General features: G+C 39.5%; 2 protein-coding genes and 1 long non-coding RNA gene across 3 annotated transcripts in view; all 3 read left to right on the top strand.

Annotated features, from left to right (window-relative positions):
* tbck (TBC1 domain containing kinase) overlaps window positions 1-8,460 on the top strand; it is a 44,230-nt gene extending 35,770 nt beyond the window's left edge. Inside the window, exons 25-26 of the mRNA XM_034587376.1 lie at window positions 2,672-2,831; window positions 8,108-8,460. Coding sequence (XP_034443267.1) covers window positions 2,672-2,831; window positions 8,108-8,218 — 271 coding nt within the window. The 3' untranslated portion in view covers window positions 8,219-8,460. The remainder of the gene's footprint in view (window positions 1-2,671; window positions 2,832-8,107) is intronic.
* LOC117762792 lies at window positions 1,742-2,369 on the top strand. Its single transcript, XR_004614076.1, has 2 exons — window positions 1,742-2,107; window positions 2,173-2,369. It is a non-coding gene; the product is annotated as an uncharacterized LOC117762792 (long non-coding RNA).
* Window positions 8,461-9,955: 1,495 nt separating the features above from the next.
* LOC117764455 (hydroperoxide isomerase ALOXE3-like) lies at window positions 9,956-17,397 on the top strand. Its single transcript, XM_034590658.1, has 15 exons — window positions 9,956-10,000; window positions 10,199-10,376; window positions 10,537-10,738; window positions 11,608-11,689; window positions 11,905-12,027; window positions 12,136-12,239; window positions 13,578-13,744; window positions 13,861-14,001; window positions 14,219-14,422; window positions 14,578-14,664; window positions 14,767-14,936; window positions 15,944-16,065; window positions 16,173-16,273; window positions 16,900-17,067; window positions 17,167-17,397. The coding sequence occupies exons 2-15, from the start codon at window positions 10,224-10,226 to the stop codon at window positions 17,344-17,346; spliced, it is 2,004 nt and encodes a 667-aa protein (XP_034446549.1). The 5' UTR covers window positions 9,956-10,000; window positions 10,199-10,223; the 3' UTR covers window positions 17,347-17,397.
* The last annotated feature ends 480 nt before the right edge of the window (window positions 17,398-17,877 follow it).

The raw sequence follows: 17,877 nt of genomic DNA, 5'->3' as shown, positions 1-17,877 counted from the left end.
TGAAATAGCGTCTTTAGCCATCTTTTTTTTAGCTTGGAAATAATTGAAATACTACATAAATAAGTTAATTTTGCTTTTGCATATGAAAAGCTTCTGTTATAGTGGCCCAGAAAACCCTGTTAATAAAAAATTCAGAGCACTAGAAAGAGTGAAGCCCTTCAACTCATCAGTGGAAAGATAATTGTCTGAGAGGTTAAAGAGCCATTAATCAATAAGGATTAGTGGATAGACTGAGGATTTTGAAATGGTGGTTCCTCCAGCCAAAGTCCTTCACTCGAGGCCCCACCGGCTAACTCACATGGACAAAGGGGATCTGAGCACTTTCACAGGACTTTCACAGGACTTTCACTTTTGTTGTGAGACAGGCAAAGCTCTGTTGTGGGGGTGTGCGGTCACAAGAAGCGGATTAGATTAAGAACAATGTGGGGGAAATCAGTGCGATCTAGATTTACCTGGCATGTGCCACTTCTAGTTCCAGGGGATTTTACTGTACTCTGCTTTATGTTCTTTGCTGCAGCTGGTGTGTTTTACTGAACATATTATTTTCACGGAGAAAGACGCCCAAGCACCATTTGTCTTAAATTATATAGCAGATGTGTCAATATACAACTCAGGAATAGTACAATGTCATTTTCTAATGCGTTATTTAATTATAAACCACTCTGGGGTTGTTCGCTGTCCCTGTGCTGATAAGCGCTTCTTGAAAAGCTCTTCTTTTTCTGAAAATCTTTCACTAAGATTCAGTCCTTATTTTATTTCTCTTCTCTTTTCTGCTGAAGCCTTCCCTATTGTATCGCCCTTGTCTCTTTCCCCCCCTAAAGTTAACAAATCTATTTTTGCCACACTACTACCTTGAAGCTTGTCTCGCATGCTTTTTGTATTGGAAGTGGAGTCTGATCAGCAGTTTAACTAGCACTCTCATTAGGATATCACTGATATGACTTGATATACAGTAGTTTCCTACTGTCTATTGTAACCATGTCATTCAAGGGTATTATGATTCTCATCAAACAAGGCATGCTCATTTATTGATAGAGGGCAGGCGTTCATAGGCATCTACAGTCCCTGACAAAAGTCTTGTCGCTTGGGTACAAGTTGACCTTAAGTGCCCCTCAAATATATTTGTAATCAATTTTTTTTTACAAGAAATGGCTAATTTCAATCCCAACAGCTTTTGAAATAATGTTTTGGTGCCAAACGAAACTGCTGAAAAGCATTCTAACGTTCACAGCTTGGTAAAGCCCACTGAGTCAGTTTTTGCAAAGACAAAAGTCTTGTCGCCTTGTCATATGATGCACCCAATCCTAGATTACAGCCTCACCTGTGATCAATAATTGATCAATCAATTAGTGGGTGTGTATAAAAAGAACCCCAGCACACCAGACCTTCACATCAACTGCAACTTGACCTCTGACAACATGCCTAAGATTCATCCTGAGACCAAAGCGTTGATTATCAAGAGGCTGAAGACCAGATCCACTGCTGAGGTGGCTGACACCTTCAATGTGTCTCAGCGTCAAGTACAAAGAATAAGAAAAAGATTTGAAGAGACTGGAGATGTTTTTGACAAGCCCAGGTCCAGCAGACCCCGCAAGACAACTGCTCGGGAGGACCGTTTGTTGGCTCGAAAATCCAAGGCCAGCCCCTTTTCCACTGCAGCAGAGCTCCACCAGGCCTGGTCACCTCAAGGCCCCGTGTCAACCAGGACAGTTTGTAGAATTCTGTCTCGAAATGCCCTCCATGGTCGAATCAGTGCCCAGAAACCAGCACTAAACAAAAGGCAATTAAAAAAAACGTGTGGCATTTGCCAAGGCCCATAGCCTGCTAAAAGGATGGACGCTGGAAAAGTGGCAGAAGGTGGATTTCTCAGATGAATCTTTGGTTGAATTACATCACAGCCGCCGCAAATATTGCAGGAGACCTACTGGAGCCCGCATGGATCCGAGATTCACCCAGAAAACAGTTAAGTTTGGTGGCGGAAAAATCATGGTCTGGGGTTACATCCAGTATGGGGGTGTGCGAGAGATTTGCAGGGTGGAAGGCAATATCAATAGCCTAAAATATCAAGAAGTATTAGCTACCTCTTACATTCCCAACCATACAAGGGGTCAAATTTTGCAGCAGGATGGTGCTCCATCGCATACTTCCATCTCTACATCAAAGTTCCTCAAGGCGAAGAAGATCAAGGTGCTCCAGGACTGGCCAGCCCAGTCACCAGACATGAACATCATTGAGCATGTCTGGGGTAGAATGAAAGAGGAAGCATGGAAGACGAAACCAAAGAATCTTGATGAACTCTGGGAGGCATGTAAGACTGCTTTCTTTGCTATTCCTGATGACTTCATCAATAAATTGTATGAATCATTGTCGAACCGCATGGATGCAGTCCTTCAAGCTCATGGAAGTCATACAAGATATTAAATATGGATCTCACAGCACCACTACTTAATTCACTGATGTTATGCAACATATTATTATTTTTATTTTTATTTTAGTATATTAAACATAATTTGGGAGGGTTTTAGCTTTCATATGAGCCATTTCTAAAACCAATGGATAAATTAAAAGTCAGGTTATAAGCTGTTGTTTCTACAAAATGGATAAGTGACAAGACTTTTGTCAGGGACTGTATACCTGTTCAAACTGCGCTCCTTAACTCAACTGCCTCCAGTTTCAGCAAAGGCCATATTTCTGGCAGCATAAATATTCCCTCCAGCACGGCCTTCAACCCTGACGGGGAGCTGGTGCAGTGTCCTGCAACAGGAGTCCTCCAGAACTACAGAGGACGTGTCATTGTGGTTATCAGCCACGTCATGAAGAATGCTGCTAAGGTGAGAAAGCAGCCACACAAGCACAGATACACCAGTGTACAGCACAACAGCATACACACTATTTAGACTCAAAGAGTTGTCTGATACATAAATAGTGTATAAAGTGTTATCTTCTATAAAAAGAGTTTTTATTTATAAATATACTGGAAGGTATGAAGGTAAGACTAATTAGATCTTAGTTTTCAAAGACAATGTGCAAATATTAGCAGAATTTGTTTGGCTGGGGATTTGTCGACCTAATCATAAAAAGTGAATTAAGTTTTTGAATCAGAGATTTTATATGAATTGTTTTGTAATATTTAGGCAGATAGAGGTATGGTTGGCATAAAATATACTATTAATGGTTGAGTAATACATCAGAAATATTGAGAGAACAGTAGTCAGTGCAGATAGAGTTTAGATAACATTGGGTAAAACTTTTGCATCATTAAGGTACGCCTTAATCTGAGTGTATTATCCTATTTATTAATCAGATGATAATATTCTTTAAAAAAAAACTAATGTTGAGTGGAAACATCAAAGTGATGCAATTAAGTTGTGGGGAGACAAACACTGTTAAAATATTATTTAATATAATTTTTCACCACAAAGAGGTTTATTAATTCATTTATTTTTATTCTGAACCTGATTGCAGCCAAATACCTAAATATTTAATTCCAACTGGAATCCACTCGTACTCGTTCCTGGTGTAAACTCCCCTGTGGCTCATCTAAATCCCAAAGCTCCCAGTTTACTCCAGTTTGCTGTTGAATTTTCAGCTTTGCTAGTGGCAGTGCCTTAGGGATGGCAATGTCCGTCCATTAGTTTGTCCAATACTTTGGTTCAGACTTAAATATCTCTTCTACTTTTTGGATGAATTGGTGCCCAGATAGTAAAGTGATCCCTTCATGTTTCAATGACTGTTTGGGGAATTATTAACGTTTCATATCGGCCATCAACAGATCAACTTTATTCAGTATTTAGCATATGACAAAATACTTGCTAAATTAATGACAATCTTCTCAGCTGTACTTTGTGTATAGTGCTAATTAGCAAGTGCTTGTGTGCTAGCATTGGAACACATGGTGAATATGGTAAACATACCCACTAATCATGTCACGGACATGAACAACAGAAGATTTAGTAGATTCGGCTGCCAACTGATGGAAATATCATTTTTCTTTCAGTTTCACTCGATATACTTTCTTTAACATCACTTTCTTTTGAGGGAGACAAACTAAACTCTACCCGGCTTGCTACTTTTAAATTCTAGGCTATACTCTCATCAGGTAGCTCACAATCTTAACAGATTGTATTATATATAAACTCAAAATCAATGTATATGTGAAGATTCTCAGTCATCCAGGTCATGGTATCTTCAGGAGTTGCACATGTTTACATTGGCAGCTAGAACTTCTTGTGTTTCTTGAAGAAGTTTCACCTCTCCTCCAAAAGGCTTCTTCAGCTCTGGAAATCAAAAAGGGAATCAGTATGCGCTGTGTTCCTTCTCTCCAGCATTTGTCATGGAATGTGACATCTCGTTAGTGTTGTGGACAGGGTCATGTCAGGGCAGTGAAGGCAGACCTAAGGGTCAACTTGTCTCCTCTGAAGTCCCTCTGATCATCCAGCTGGATCACACTGGCATCACTGGTGAACTGCACAAGAACAGGTGTTCAATGAGATTGTGCTACTCTAATTCAGTTTATTGTTCTGATATGAAGTAGAATAAAAACTTGAACCTTTTTCCTTTTCTTAAAGACACTGCATTCGCCAAGGATGAAACAGTGTTTTACATAAATCATTTGGCCTTCGTGCACAAAAATATCTTTGCTCGCTTCAGCGTAACAGAACAGAGAACTATATCAATCATAATGAATTCTCCTTTTGTGCTCTCTTTGGAATAAATTAGCCAAACTTAAATTTAAAAACTCAGCAGGGATATCGCCTGAGGCAACATCCCAATTTAGAAAAGATGTCCTCCTTCCATATGTTGGAAAGTAAAAGAAAAGACAAGTAGATCTCCTTAATTGAGGAGAGTCTGGTATTTTTAGGAAGCAGCAGCAAGATCTCACTGTCTGACAAAGAACTCCAAAATGTCACAGTTGGTAGATAGGTGAACAATTGATTTGAATAGAGATTGAGAAATGATCATCAAGCTGTTTGTAAGGTGTTAATGGCTCGTGTGTAATTAGCACATGGTCAGAGCTCTAAAATTGTGGATTTTGTGCTTCTGATATTTTGCACAGAAATCATGTGTGTCAAAGTTTGTACTTTAGTAAGTCATTGTCACCATCCTTAATTGTCACCATCCTTAATTAAAAGAGACGATCATCAGCCTCATCGTCATTCAGGCATTAGGCATGATGCTGTAGAATGTAGTGTTTTACAACAACACAAAACCCCCCACACCAACCTCACACCCCATGCTGACCAACACTGCATTTGAAAGTCTACATTTGAGTTTTATGATGAACCCCAGTAATTGAACAGACCTCTCAGTCGTACAGGTCTCAAACTTAAAGGTCGATAAGGACTCAATTGTGCTTAAATGCCATTCACACTTCTCTGCACTGCACCAGTGGCCTCATCATTAGCTCTGGGGCAAAAAAATGAGTCCACTCAATGTTTGGTCAGGCTTTACTGTAAACCTTTAACATTTAAACCCCATTGGCATTCAGAGTTAAGAAGGACATTTCAGCAAGTTGAATCTAAAAGTTTAAAACTGTTTGCCAAAACAAACAAAAAAACACACGGATAAAAAGGGATTTGTTTGGTGTTTTTATACTTCAAGTTTGTATAGTTTTTCTTAATAATTAAGTAAAGCTTTGGATCACAAATTCCATCCTAACTATCCCTTGGTCCTTCATTGCATCACACATCTTCATTCATCACTCAGCTCAACGTTTTGCAGTAACTTTTCTTTGTGTTGTAAACTTACATTTTATGCAGAGGTTTCATTACCAGATTTTCTGAAGAAGAAGAAACAGCGTGCAGGTCATTCTGAAAAAGAACACATATGTACACTCTGGCTACACTTGCTCAATGAGATAGATTCCATGTTCTTAAGAAGGTATAAGCTGATCTAATATTGGTGTAGTGGAACCGCACCCTCTGAGCACTGAGGCCCTTACATTACACTGCTCAAATAAGGAGTAACATCAAAAGTATAATCTGTTTAGTGTAACTTTACAGTATATCCCTCCAGTAACTCGACCCTAATTGATAACTTTGTAGCTCGCAGTATTATGTTTCAGTCTGATGTTTCATTTTTATGTCTCCATGCTGGCGAGACCAGTGGCCAGAGGCATAGTGTTTTCGAGTTGTCTGTCCGTCCATCTGTCCCATTCTTTTTAACATACAGTATCTCAAGGAAGCCTTGAGGGAATTTCTTCCAATTGTTCATTTGGACTCACGGAGAACTAATTCGAATTTTGTGGTCTAAGGTCAAGGTCGCCTCATGTGTTTGTGAACATGATGTATCAGGCACACTCAATCTAAATTCAAGTTTTGGTCTCCTGATTACAACAGCGTGAAAAAACTCAAACTTCAAATTTGGCAAAAATTTCACTTGGACTCTTTTTGTGGTCAAAGGCCAAGGTCCTCATAAACCCCTTTTCGCCTTGTGAACATGACATCTTAAGAATGCTTAAAAAGAATGCGTTAATATTTGGCATAAATGTTTAAATAGACTGATGGAATAACTGATTATGTTTAGGTGGTCAAAGGTCAAGGTCGCAGTGTCCTCCCAAAACATGTTTTTGGACAATTGAACATGATATCTCAAGTCTGCTTGCAAGGAATTTCTTCAGATTTTGACCAGTTGTCATTTGTACTCAAAGTAGAACTCTGATGCAAATAATGAGTCTAATGTGTGGTCAGGCTTTACTGTAAATCTTAACTTTAATTTAAACCCGATTCGCATTCAGAGTTATGATTTATTTTCCTTCCCTTTTTTTTAACATGGATATTTCAGCAAGTTGAAACTTTTTTTTTACAAAACAATCAATGACGCTTTTCCCATTATCTTGGTTCCTTTATTATCAACAATATGTCACACAAAAGTGTTTTCATGTTTGAAAATAAAGCATCAATTTTGTGGGACAATGTAGTTTAGAAAGCATTGATATAACATGACTGCCAGGAAACGATTCCACTGACAGCTATTAAGTGACATATCTGTGGACTGTGACTGTAGATAAATTACCAGAGAGAACATCAATAAACCCAATGAACAGACAATACATTTTGTTGTAGTATGTTGTATATTGAGTCACATATCTGAAGACTAGTCATTGGTCAGTTTCAGATTTTGCAATCACCATTTTTATGATGCGCTCCTTTTATTAGATGCAAAGGTTTTCTGAAGAAACTCTATGTACACTTAATCAACTGAGCTGTAACCTGCACACTATGTGCACATAGGCAAGTTTAAACACACTTGCTCAAGTGCAAACAGTCTGCAGGTCTTTCTGAAGAAGAAACACTGTGTAACATTAAGCAACTGAGCAGTGACCTGCACATTGTCTACATATGAGCAAGTGCAAACAGTCTGCAGGTCTTTCTAGAAGAAGATGTTACAACAGCACATTGTCTCCACAGTAACTGGTGCTTTACGTAATACCTTTTGAGCTCACAGTATTATGTTCAGTGTGATGTTTAATTCACATTATTTCATCAACTCAAGAGGGAGAAGGATGGATGGATGGATGGATGGATTGAGGATGTTTTAATAAAAGATAATGTTAGGTTAGAACAGAAGTCTCTGCATTACCTGCTGGAGGCATTTACAGTCCCAACAAGTGCTCTGTCTTTTATTCCAAATTAATATAGTTCACTTTCTTCCTTAAGGTTATTTCTGGAATAACCTTTTTTTAATCTCTACACTGACATTAAAGGGATAGTCCACCGAAAAAAATTATAATTCACTCATTATCCACTCATCACTATGCCGATGGAGGTGGTGGGTGTAGTGTTTGAGTTCACAAAACAGTTTGGGAGTTTCCGGGGTAAACGCTGTTGCACCCGAATCCTATAAAACTGAAGAAAATGGTGACAGATTCTTCAAATGTAAAATAACAACAGAAAAAAACATAGAATGCCTCAATACTGCTCCTGTGGTGTCATCCAAGTGTCCGCAAGCCCCGGATATTTTTGTACAGCAAAAGAAAATGGTGACGCGCTGTCCATCTTTATGTACAATCTATGATTGAACCCAGATATTTACGTTTGAGTTATATGAGGTAACAAGTAGCCTACCTGCAAAAATAAATCTCTCTCTCTTCTGAATTTCTCTCCAGTTTGCAGCACATCTGGTCAAGGTGAACTTCCCACGGGTTTGTATCTTGGATGGAGGCTTCAACAAGCTGAAGCCCACTGGACTCCTGACTGTCCCCTCCCCTCAGATCTGACATTATTCTCAGCTTTATATTAACTAAAGGGATGAGTGGAGGGAATGTATAATGCATTTTGAGCTGATATTGAAGTGAAAAAAAAACTTATCACAGTTGTATCAAGACTTTTTGTGGAGGACTTTACACATTCTGATCAGACTGTGATGCAAAACAACAACCTGGACTGAAATGAACTGAAGTAATTTAATTTCTTTTTATTAAAAGTGAAATAATGAATTATTTCTTCTCGAACAACTGTTGTGTGTAGTCGTATCTTTGCCCTGATAAATTGATAAATTGTGTTCAATACAAATATCTTGAAATATGTTTGTTCTGTGCCACTTGATCTAGGTAACTGCATGACATGTTAATGGGAGAGTAGAGAATCTCCCATTTTGAAAGGTGATTTTCCCACCAGTGTGCGCAGTCATTGTGGTAACGATACTACATCTGATGGAAATGCAAATGGACGGGTGTGCCACAGCCAACGGATCAAAACCTTTCAGGGCAACTCTTTAGCTTTCTTGTCCTCAAAGTCCAAATTGTTGCAGTCCACAATACCCTTATCTTCACTGTTATGATGACTTTTTGTCATGTGACCCACCTCAGAAACACTTTATTGATCCCTGGCCATTTTTTTCACCACCAAATTCATTGCTGAAGAGTGTCAAACAGGTCCTGACACCCACTGGAAGCTGCCTTTTTGATCCCCCATCCTTTCACCTTGTATGATTTTGCTGCAGAGCTTTCTGGACACAAAGTTTATGTTTTGTTCATTTTAAATGCGTCTTGGAAAGAACTCCACTTCATCCACATTGCCATTTTTCACCCAAAACTTACCAAAATACAACCCAGATGACTGCCAACACGTCCAAACAGGTCTACGGACCTTATTAATTTCACACAGTCTGAGTGGCTGATCCTTTTGTATCAAGAAGGCGTTCCCGAGCCTGACTAGTAACCAAAATTGAAGATCAATTAAAAAATACGCACACTAATATATATATATATAGTAGGAATGTCTTTCCTTAGCAGACAGACCCCCTCCAACAGTCTGGGGGTAGTTCAAGGAAGGACAAAACATATTACCTGCAATGAGCCCCAGCACCCACCAAAGGGCCTGGGTATGGCTCACAGCAAACCTGAAGCTAAACCACACAAACAACCTCACCTATACTCCCAGTTTTCTCTGAGAGTCCGTTCTGACCTCACACGTCAATGCTGAAAGTCTGAATATCAATTATTGACAGAATTACTACTACATTTTTTGTATAGGCTATGAGTGAATGAGAGAATTTAAGGTATTTGTCAAATTCTCGATCATCATAACAATCACTAACTGTTTTACTATCAGCAATGAATAAAGAGAAGAAGATGAGGTGAGGAGTTGCATCTCCAGTTTGTTGCAGATTCCTCGAAACAAACAAATCATGTGTCTTCCAAAAAAACAGGAACAGGGACTGACACAATCCTGTTTCTACGAAAGCTAGTTTTACAAAATTTCTTAATGCCATTGTCTGGTCCCAGTTCAGAATAGAATCCGATTAGAGAACTCCCAAAAAGCAAACATTTGCATTTCTTACTCATGTAACAATTGTTTCACGATTTCTTCTATTCTGTCATAGTTTCACAATCCTGTGGTTCTTCCTGGTGCATGTTGCCTTGTGAGAGTTAGTTATTGGAACTAACAAGTCACACCCACTAAACTGGATGTATATAAAGAGATAGATAGTGGTGAGTCCCATCAACGAAGATAGTGGTGAGTCCCATCAACGAAACTCCTCAATCTCTTCAGCAGAGGTAAGAGAGATGATTTTTTGAAATGATTTAAGTCTGCAATGATTTGACTGCAAAAGATCAATAAGAAAAGAGAAATTTAATAGGAGTCATTATAATAACCTTTTTTATTCTAATTGATTCTATGCACTCAAGCTGATTTAGTGACAGTTAACATTATCATTGCTGACAGACTGATTAATGTTATTCCGTCCCTACCAGGATTCTTCAACTTTCCAGGGTGAAAATGGTGAATTACGAAGTAACAGTTTACACCACCAACTGTGCCTTAGCCACCACCATTAACAATGTCTACATTAAGCTGGTGGGCTCAGAAGGGGAGAGCAATCGCAGCTGGCTTTGGGGCTTCAAAGGGTCTCTGGCCCTCTTCAAAGGAGACGTAAGTTTGGAGTATCCCTCTTAAGTTAAAACTCAAAGCGCACTATTACATTTATTACATTTCAGTTGTAAGGCCATCATGTTGTGCTTTATTCTGTCAAATCCACTTTATCTCCACCTCATGGATAAATGTTTTCAAACTGTGTCTGTCATTACCCCAGGTTGCACATTTCACTGTCAGCTGCCGCAAATCTCTTGGAACATTGTTCCTGATAGAGCTAGACAAGCAGCATTTCCTATTGTTCCAAGACTCTTGGTACCCCTCTAAAGTGGAGGTGAGATCCCCTGAAGGAGACACATACTGCTTTCCTGTCCACCGCTGGATCACTGACCGTGAGGTGCACCTCTTCAGAGAGGGAAAAGGTTTGTGAAAATTAGCTTGTCCTACATCTTGTGTGCTATTTACTGACCACAGAAGAAGAACAAAGGTCCCGCCAGCCAGTGGTGGATCTAAGATTTTTTCTAAATTGGGGGCCATGAAGGGGCCACAATTTACACAGTTAAAAGTCCTGATTCAGTAAGGTGCACATTTAAGGTATTCATTTTTACTGTTACCTCTATAGCATTGAGCAAAGCCATACACCCTTGACTATATTTCGAAGAAGCTTAGAAAATAAAAAATTACCAAATTGTTATACTTAATTTTTTTAATGTTAATAAGTGACAACAACAGCTCCATAAATGTTAGACATCATCATATACATTTCAAGGTTGTACATGAACTTGACTCAACAAAATTAAGACCCTCCCCCTTATATGATAAGTGCGGACAGGAAACAGTTACGCTTGTCCATTAACTATGTCCCAAACTCCACTCCTTCTGGTCTCTAATAATTAACTTCATATCAAAGGCTTACAACAAACAACAACACCGGACCTCTTTCTTGCTACCTTTGGAATATCTGTGAACTTTCCTATAGACAAACATATTGCACAGGCCATCTCACTTTGCACACTGCCAGCAAAACGACAAGCTTCTGCTTTCCATGTAAATATGCAAATAATGCAAATAATGAAACGTCTTCCTAAAAATATGAAACCCACTTCTTGACAAGTGGTTGACAATTCAACAGAAGTGAACCGACTCGTATGTATTCTTTTCCCTGTTTCCAATTTAACATTTACCTTATGTAAACTATTAATTTACATTCTTGTATACTGTTTGTTCTACTGTAATTATATGTTCCTCAATCCTGTTATGTTTAAAACCTTGTTGTGCTTCCTCTTTTAAGCTGTGATAGCCTTTGAAGAAACCCACCCTCTTGCCAAGGATGCCAGGGAGCAGGAGCTCATTGGTCGAAAGAAAGACTACTGGTAAGAGATCAGACCTTGTTCAATTGTTAGCATTGTGTACCTCAAAGCTAACATGCACCCAAACCGCCTTCACCTTTTTTGGGAATTAAAAAAAATGCATTACAGTACAACATGCATTGCCCAAATGTAAAATTGAATACTGGTCAAGTATTATAAGCTTGCACACTCTAAATTAATACTGTTAATAGTTTGTTACTCCCCTCTGTTTTCTCTAGCTGGGAAGAGTTGAAAGAAGGACTACCTCACTGCATTAAGGGGAAAAGTCCTCTTTCTCTCCCTCCTGAGGTTAGGTTCTCCTACACCAAGGATATAGAGTTTGTTTGGACTGCAGCAACTGGGTAAAGTCCTCAAATTTCCAACAGATATCTATTAATTAACCATAAAGCTGCCTGTTTATCAAATCACCAAATACTTTACAATAAAGTTACTTGTTTTTCATTTTCTAGGGAGATTGAGCTGTACGTGAAAGGACTGGAAAAACGCGACGAGCCATGGACTGACATTGATGCGTTTGATCGGGTGTTCCGCTGCAAGATGACTGAAACATCAGGTACTGTGCTATCATGATAGATTAATTTGATACTTGATATTGTATGCATTCTAGTATATAGTCAACTGTATTCATTCAGATAATTAACAGTGCACCATTATACTATTTTCGCTCCCTCTCTCCTTCCCCTCTTGCCTCATTTGTTTTATCAGCCCTCCATTCATCTGTCTCTTTCTCACTCATGCATCCTAACTCTGCCACAGACACTCTCCTCTCTACTCTGTCCTCCTCTCTTGGGGTCCTTCAAGGTTCCGTCCTGGGTCCTCTCCGCTTCTCTCTGTACACCAACTCTCTCGGCTCTGTCATTCACTCACATGGCTTTTCCTACCACAGCTACCCAGATGACACCCAACTAATTCTCTCTTTTCCCCAATCTGAAACACAGGTAGCAGCATGAATCTCTGCCTGTCTGACTGACTTCTCTCAGTGGATGTGCGCACATCACCTGAAAATTAACCTCGACAGGCTGAGCTACTTTTCCTTGCAGGGAAAGGCTCTCCCACACATGACCTTACTATTACCATTGACAACTCCATGGTAGCCCCCACCCAGACTGATAGGAACCTGGGTGTGATTCTCGACAGTCAACTCTCCCTTACTGCAAACATTGCTACAACAACCCACTTGTGTAGATACATGCTGCACAACATCAGGAGAATACGTCCCCTTCTCACTCAGAAGGCAGTACAGGTTCTGGTCCAGGCTCTTGTCATCTCAGGCCTAGACTATTGCAACTCCCTCCTGGCAGGTCTACCTGCTAGTGCCATCCGACCTCTGCAGCTCATCCAGAATGTAGCAGCTTGACTGGTCTTAAACCTTCCTGAGTTCACTCACTCTCCTCGCTCCTCCGTTACCTTCACTGGTTACCAGTGGTTGCCCGTATCTGTTTCAAGAAATGAATACTTGCATACTGTGCCGTGAATCGATCGGCTCCAGTCTACATCCAGGACATGGTCAAACCTTCCACCCTAGCCCGTCCACTCCACTCTGCATCTGCCAATCGGCTTGATACTCCCTCACTGCGAGCTAGCCACTCAACAAAATCACGACTGTTTGCTGTCCTGGCTCTCAAAAGTTGAAATAAGCTCCCAATTGACATCAGGACACCAGAAAATATATGCATCTGCAGATTAAAGACACAGGAACTGGCTATTTCTCTATTAGCATCTTTACTTTGTTTATTATTAGAAAAAAAGTTGACAAAGAAGGAAATGTATATGCATCAAAGAAACATCTAAACATGCCAGTGAGAAGCAGCAGTCTGTAAAGACTAACTGGTGGAGCCTGATAATAAGGAATTACAATAGTCTGTAACAGATTGTTCTGTTTTTTTCCTAGAATATGTCGAGGAACAATGGCAGGAGGATGAATTCTTTGCCTACCAGTATCTAAATGGTGTCAACCCCATAATGATCAGATGCTGCAAAGTACTGCCAGAAAACTTTCCAGTCACTAATGACATGGTCTTCCTCCATGGTCATGGTAGCTTGACGGAAGAAATAGAGGTGACCGTCTCATACTGACTGCAAATTTCTTCATATCCAATTTATCTTTGTGATAAAACCATGTTTTGACCTCGATTGTCCCATGATTTTTTCAACCTCAATATAATTTCAAACAGAGAGGCAACATATTCCTTTGTGACTACAAGCGTTTGGATGGAGTGACTGCAAACACCATCAATGGGAAGAAGCAGTACTTGATGGCCCCCCTCGTCCTGTTCCACAAAAGACAGGGCAAGTTGATGCCAATTGCTATTCAGGTGAGTTAAGCTCTCAAACATGGCGCATACACAAGCTGTAAGTTTGAGTATTGATCCAGGCAGCTATCACTCAAAGGATAGAGAAGCATCTAATTTGCTAAAATTGTATTCAAGCAAAACAATGGAAACTTCATCTGCAGCAGCTGGAATGAATTATTTCTGTCTGTGTTGGATTAAATTGATTCAATTAACCATGCCCCTCTATCTTGTCCTGTAGCTGAAGCAAACCCCCGCAGATGACAATCCAATCTTTTTTCCCACTGACTCTGCGTATGACTGGATGATGGCCAAGATGTTTGTGAGAAGTGCAGATTTCCAAGAACATGAACTCAACGTTCACCTGCTGCGCACTCACCTGCTGGCTGAAGTTTTCGCAGTGTCACTTCTGCGCAATGTGCCCATGGTGCATCCACTGTACAAGGTAACAGAATCTATCCACAGAAGTTAAAGAACCATTGTGTATTAGTGTTTTATATAAAGTGCCTGTATTTCACAATGCTAAATGGCAAGGAGGCATTAAGATTTCTGTTTTTGACAAACGATGATGTTAATAACAGAGTGTCCTCTTTCTCCCAGCTCCTTGTACCTCACACTCGCTACACTCTGCAAATCAACATCTTGGCTCGACTTGCTCTAATTTCTGAGAAAGGAGTATTCACAGAGGTACAAAAAGACCACCAAGCTGTGAAGACCTACAATTACACAGCAATTTGTTTTCTGTCATGTCTTTTCACTATATTCCCTTCATATTTTACTGTTTCCTAGTTTGCAGCCTCTGGGGGAGAGGCCATGTTCACAATCCTGAAGAGATCACTGTCCTCAATGACCTACAAGTCCCTCTGTATACAAGATGACGTTGATGAGCGTGGGGTTAGGGACATGCCAAACTACTACTACAAGGATGATGGACTCAGGCTTTGGAATGTCATCTTGACGTATGACAGACATTTTGCATTTTGCATTATCTCACAAGCAGGGAAAAACAGTTTGTAATACCTGGTGTAATTATTTGCTGGATGAAGTGATGGTAATGAGGACAGATTAGCTGGCCAGCACAAAGGCAACACATCTGTGTCAATGAGATTGCCCCGCTAACAGAGAGCACCAATCCTCACAGGAACGTAACCTGAAAATACAAATATAGGATTTGAGGGTTAATTTTATTCAATGTTATTCAAAGTGCGTCAACATATGAGTCAACAAATTTACTGTATAGACATCAGCAATACTGGGGATACTATACATATTGTTTACGCAAAGACAATTTGCAGTCAAAGTAAGTGATCATGCTCAACATCATGTGTCCTCCCTTTTTTTACCAACAGTTTATTATCTGAAATTATTCCCATTAGCTATATACACTGTAGATTAGCCAAAATGTTGTATGGACCTAAAACACCAACAAAAAGTATCACTGTTTGTGTTTTGTGTGGACAAACGTTTGACTCGTGTGATAATAGAAACTGGTCAGACTGTAAACAGTGTTCGGCGAATGTAAGATGGAGTCTTGGTCCAAATATCTGCGAGAGGATTATTCATCGTGAGACTATTGCTGATGGGCTCCGACCTTGTGTAATTCCCTCAAAACCACATCTGCTTCTGCTTAAACAAAGAGATGCAACATGTTCATTATTGTAAGTTGTCCATTGTGTTTCCCCCTGCATCCAGTTTAATGCTAAGCTAAGTCACTTTGCTGTAGTGCCACAATTAATCAATTTTCTCATCTAAATATTGGCAAGAAAGTTAATAAGTATATTTTGTCTGGTTACTGTTTCAAACATCATGCTAACTTTCCATGAATAAAAACAGTCGCTAACATTAGCTATTAAAGGGATGGCAATCAAATTATCTCACCAAAGAGCCTCTTACTACTATAGTGTGTATAAAAATGTGTATTTCAAGGAGGAATGTGTTTTACAGTACTTTTCCACATTTGTCCAAGGTTTGTGAAGGAAGTACTCAGCTACTACTACAAGACTGACGACGTGGTTGTGAAGGACTCTGAGCTGCAGGACTGGATTCAGGACATTTTTGAACATGGATTCCTTTCTCAAGAACAAACAGGTGCCAAATACCAAAAAATACCATGAATCATAGATCAAACTTTATCTGGTCATTTTAACATTAGACAAGTTCATCTTTTAGTAATGCAATTGATGCTCTGTTCTCAGGAATTCCACAGAAATTTTCCACTGTGGCTGAGCTGATCAAGTTTGTCACCATGGTGATCTTCACCTGCTCATGCCAGCACTCAGCTGTGAACAGTGGACAGGTGAATCCTTTTAATAAACCAGGATGATCAATTGTAATGGTGCTGAGTGGTTAAGGTGGATGGACATGGATGAATGAATTCTGGTCAAATTGGTGATATCTGACCTTTACAACAACCTTGAACATAAACAAAAAAATCATTGTGTTTATATGATAGCATTTGGTAATAAACACAAATAATGAAAAGTATTGAGCAAAAAAGTTAAAATAAGAATAATTTAGATTGTTATATGAAAACTTAGAGGGTAACCAAAGTAATTGTAATTCATCCTGAAACAATAATGTCTCGTCCAAATTCATTGGCAATCCAGCAGAGCATTGTTTGGAGACATTTCTCTCAAAACCACCGGACATCATGGTGCTGCTGGAGGAAAGGTCAAGGGATCACGAAAGTGATAAGTGCTTATCCTCTTGGGTCCATGAATGTTACTACAAAGTATAATAGCAATCCTTCCAATAGTAGCTGAAATATCTATGTCTGGAACTAAGTAGTGGAACGACTGATCAAGAGACTGACATCCCCACAGCCAAGCCACAAGCGTTCCTGAAAACTGCTTTTAATTTTTCATATGGTCTCAGTGCTACTGCTTCAAAAAGTATTAACCAGTTATCATTTCTTCATTGTAGTATGACTATGGTGCCTGGATGCCCAACACTCCCATCTCCCTGCAGCGTCCTCCGCCAACAACAAAGGGAACAAAAGACCACATTATGATGCAGACTTTGCCTGACATCAGCACCACAGTTAAGGGCATGTCCACCCTGTGGCTGCTCAGCAAGGAGTCTTCTGACTTTGTGAGTATGCAAGACTTCATGAAATATTATATACATCATACCATTAGTACATTAATCATATAATCATACCATTTATTAATTTTTTTCACTGAACATCAGGTCCCGCTTGGCCAGTACCCGGAGCAATATTTCACTGAGGGTTTTCCCCGCAAGCTGATAAAGCGCTTCCAGCGAGAACTTCTCCAGTTGAGTGTTGACATCAAAATCAGAAATGAACCTCTGAGTCTGCCGTACACGTACTTGGATCCAGCCAGCTTTGAAAATAGTGTTGCCATTTAAACACTTAAATGAGCGACCTCGTCAGCTGTTGGCCTATTTCAGCGTCACGTTTTTTTTTCAATCTTACTATATGCTGCTCTGTGACTTATATACAACTCTTCAATCAAACTACAAACTCTGGTGAAAAATTACTGTTTTAAATCTTTTTTCTTTCCTTTTTGAAGTGTTACAGAAAAAAGGAAACAACTTTCTTTCAAGCTTTTTTTCAATGTGTTTTAGGGATAAAAACAATCATGATGGTTCATATGAATATAAAATTCATGTGGCTTATTTATTATTTATTAATCACAGCAAAGGCCGCAATAAAAACAATATAAAACAACATCTTGATACATTGTCTCTTTTCATTGTTCTTATATTGACAGATGGATCCTTTGGTTGTAATGTGGAGTTTTACATTGTGAATTTCTACACTCATATTTCTGAGCGACCGTCAGTACACTGTACTAAGATGGGGACCCAAAAGCAGAAGCCACAAGACAAGACATTAGTCATCAACATCAATCTATTCTCAGAATTCTGGTGCTGGTC

Source organism: Hippoglossus hippoglossus, chromosome 1 (assembly GCF_009819705.1).
Source record: "Hippoglossus hippoglossus isolate fHipHip1 chromosome 1, fHipHip1.pri, whole genome shotgun sequence".
Lineage (NCBI taxonomy): Eukaryota > Metazoa > Chordata > Actinopteri > Pleuronectiformes > Pleuronectidae > Hippoglossus > Hippoglossus hippoglossus.
The sequence above is the reverse complement of the archived record's forward strand: the minus strand, read 5'-3'. Positions and strand labels throughout refer to the sequence as shown.